The 2,193-nt window shown below is 48.3% G+C and overlaps 1 protein-coding gene across 1 annotated transcript in view; it reads left to right on the plus strand.

The window, feature by feature from the left end:
• The first annotated feature begins 755 nt into the window (after window positions 1-755).
• Window positions 756-2,193, plus strand: part of atp2c1 (ATPase secretory pathway Ca2+ transporting 1) — a 22,047-nt gene continuing 20,609 nt past the window's right edge. The window contains exon 1 of the mRNA XM_008430626.2: window positions 756-881. Coding sequence (XP_008428848.1) covers window positions 858-881 — 24 coding nt within the window. The 5' untranslated portion in view covers window positions 756-857. The remainder of the gene's footprint in view (window positions 882-2,193) is intronic.

The following is a 2,193-nucleotide window of genomic DNA, read 5'->3' on the forward strand; positions in this document are numbered from 1 at the left end:
CAGCTCTGCAGGGGGCAGCAGAGAGCCAGGGGCAGCATTCAGCTCTGCAGGGGGCAGCAGAGAGCCAGGGGCAGCATTCAGCTCTGCAGGGGGCAGCAGGGGGCAGCAGAGAGCCAGGGGCAGCATTCAGCTCTGCAGGGGGCAGCAGAGAGCCAGGGGCAACATTCAGCTCTGCAGGGGGCAGCAGAGAGCCAGGGGCAGCATTCAGCTCTCCTGCGACCTGTGGCTATAAATGACTGCTAAGGTGTGAAGTGATTATGTTCTTTATTATATATATATTTTAATCAAACCATTTGAAAAAGCTAAGGTAAATAAAGTAATTCCTGTCCTGTGGTGTTTGTGACTCTAAACATATTTTATTTAGCTGGACCTTTGACCTCAACACATTCAGTAATTCATCAGCCAGTTTTAGCTGCTTCCAATAGAGACGAACAATAAAAACACCGTTTTTCTGTTTCATTGTTTTTGAATTGAATAAAAACACATATATAGTACTGATTGTTTCTCTTAATATAATGTTTTACATAATTTATAGATATAAACATCCTGACAGAAGAGTCAGAAATGCTGGTTTACATTTATTATTGAGTTATTCTGTTCAATAAAACCAACATGTTCGGTCCAATAAAGCTCAACTTTTCCTGAATCAGTTATCATTTTACAGTTTATTTCACTGAGCATGATGATGATGATGAAGATGATGGTGGTTCTGACCTGGTGAAGCTAACACGGTGTACTGTGGATGCTTTTATTCTGGAGGGCTAGATGCTTTTATTGTGAAGGGCTCCCTCCGCTCTACCTAACAACATGGTGGACTCTGTCCTCTTCAGTCGCTTTGCGGTGGGATTTCACGGAAGATGCTGAAGAAACGGGAGCTCTTGGTAAGTTCGGAATCTTTTATGCCAGTCTTCCAAACGACACCGTGTTTCGGTACCGGCTTTGGCCGGTTTTAGCCGGCTTTCCGCGGAGGAAGCGCCGGCGGCCGCGACTAGTTTGGGGAGTTTGTATCCCGGAGTGAAGCTGCTGCTCTCGGCTGTTAGCCGCTGCTGCTACCGGAAAGCGGACTCGACGCACGGAACCGATCTTCCTGTCGTCTGACTGGACTCCGAAGTGTTGTTGCTCTGATGTTCTCTGTCGGTTCTGCTGGTCGTCCTTCTGGTTCTGAGCTGTTTGACAGTTTCTGACATCTTCCTGGAGGGAAGCTAACGAGCTAACGGAGGCTAACAGGAGCCTCAGTCTATAGATGCTCCACGCTGGTTCCTTACTGGCTCCTTTTGGTCCCATTCTGGACCCAGAAGCTGCTGACAGGTTTCCTTTCCGGGTCCAGTCAGGTTCTTCTCTCACCTGGTCACCATGGCGACACTCTGGGCTCTAGGTCCCGTTAGGAGTTCTTCTTTCTGGACCTCCATCATGTCTCCTTCAGGTTGCTGGGTAAAAAAACCTGAGGAAGGTCCGACCCAAACTTCTAACAGCGATCAGAACCATAAGACGACGTCCCGGACCCAAAGAGAAATCTGTTCTGGTTCGGCTCTGTCTGGAACCAGTACTGGCAGCTGGAGGAGATTGGTTCGAGTTTGAGGTTCTGCAGCAGAGTTCGGATCAGACAGCAGGAGAACCGAGATGTCAGTAATTGGGTTAAGGAGGCTCGGCTCTCATGTAATCTGATCCCATCCTGATGGACCGGACCGGTACCGGGCTGAGCCGTTCTGATGCTGGGTCCATTAAAGTTCTGCTGGCTATCCAGGTGAGCTCCTCCACCTGCTGTTCCCAACTGGATGATCCGGACTCTTCAAGAACCTCCAGCCATTTTGGAAAAATAATCTGGTATTTTCCACTGAAGGGAGCGAACTGAGTCTGGGGCTCCTGGCAGACATCTTGGTCTCAACCTGCGTTCTGCCCCAAGCAGGAAGTTTGGATTTTAATCTGCTGGAAGGTAAATATGGCGGAGCAGCAGGTGTGTTTACTCATCCTGGAGATACCGCTTCTGGCGATGTTGGAGGAAGCTAGCGCTAAAGCCAACATGATATTTAATGGAAGCTAGCGCTAAAGCCAACATGATATTTAATGGAAGCTAGCGCTAAAGCCAACATGATATTTAATGGAAGCTAGCGCTAAAGCGCTATACCAACATGATATGGAAGCTAGCTAAAGCGCTATACCAACATGATATGGAAGCTAGCGCTAAAGCGCTAT

Source organism: Poecilia reticulata, linkage group LG16 (assembly GCF_000633615.1).
Source record: "Poecilia reticulata strain Guanapo linkage group LG16, Guppy_female_1.0+MT, whole genome shotgun sequence".
Classification (NCBI taxonomy): domain Eukaryota; kingdom Metazoa; phylum Chordata; class Actinopteri; order Cyprinodontiformes; family Poeciliidae; genus Poecilia; species Poecilia reticulata.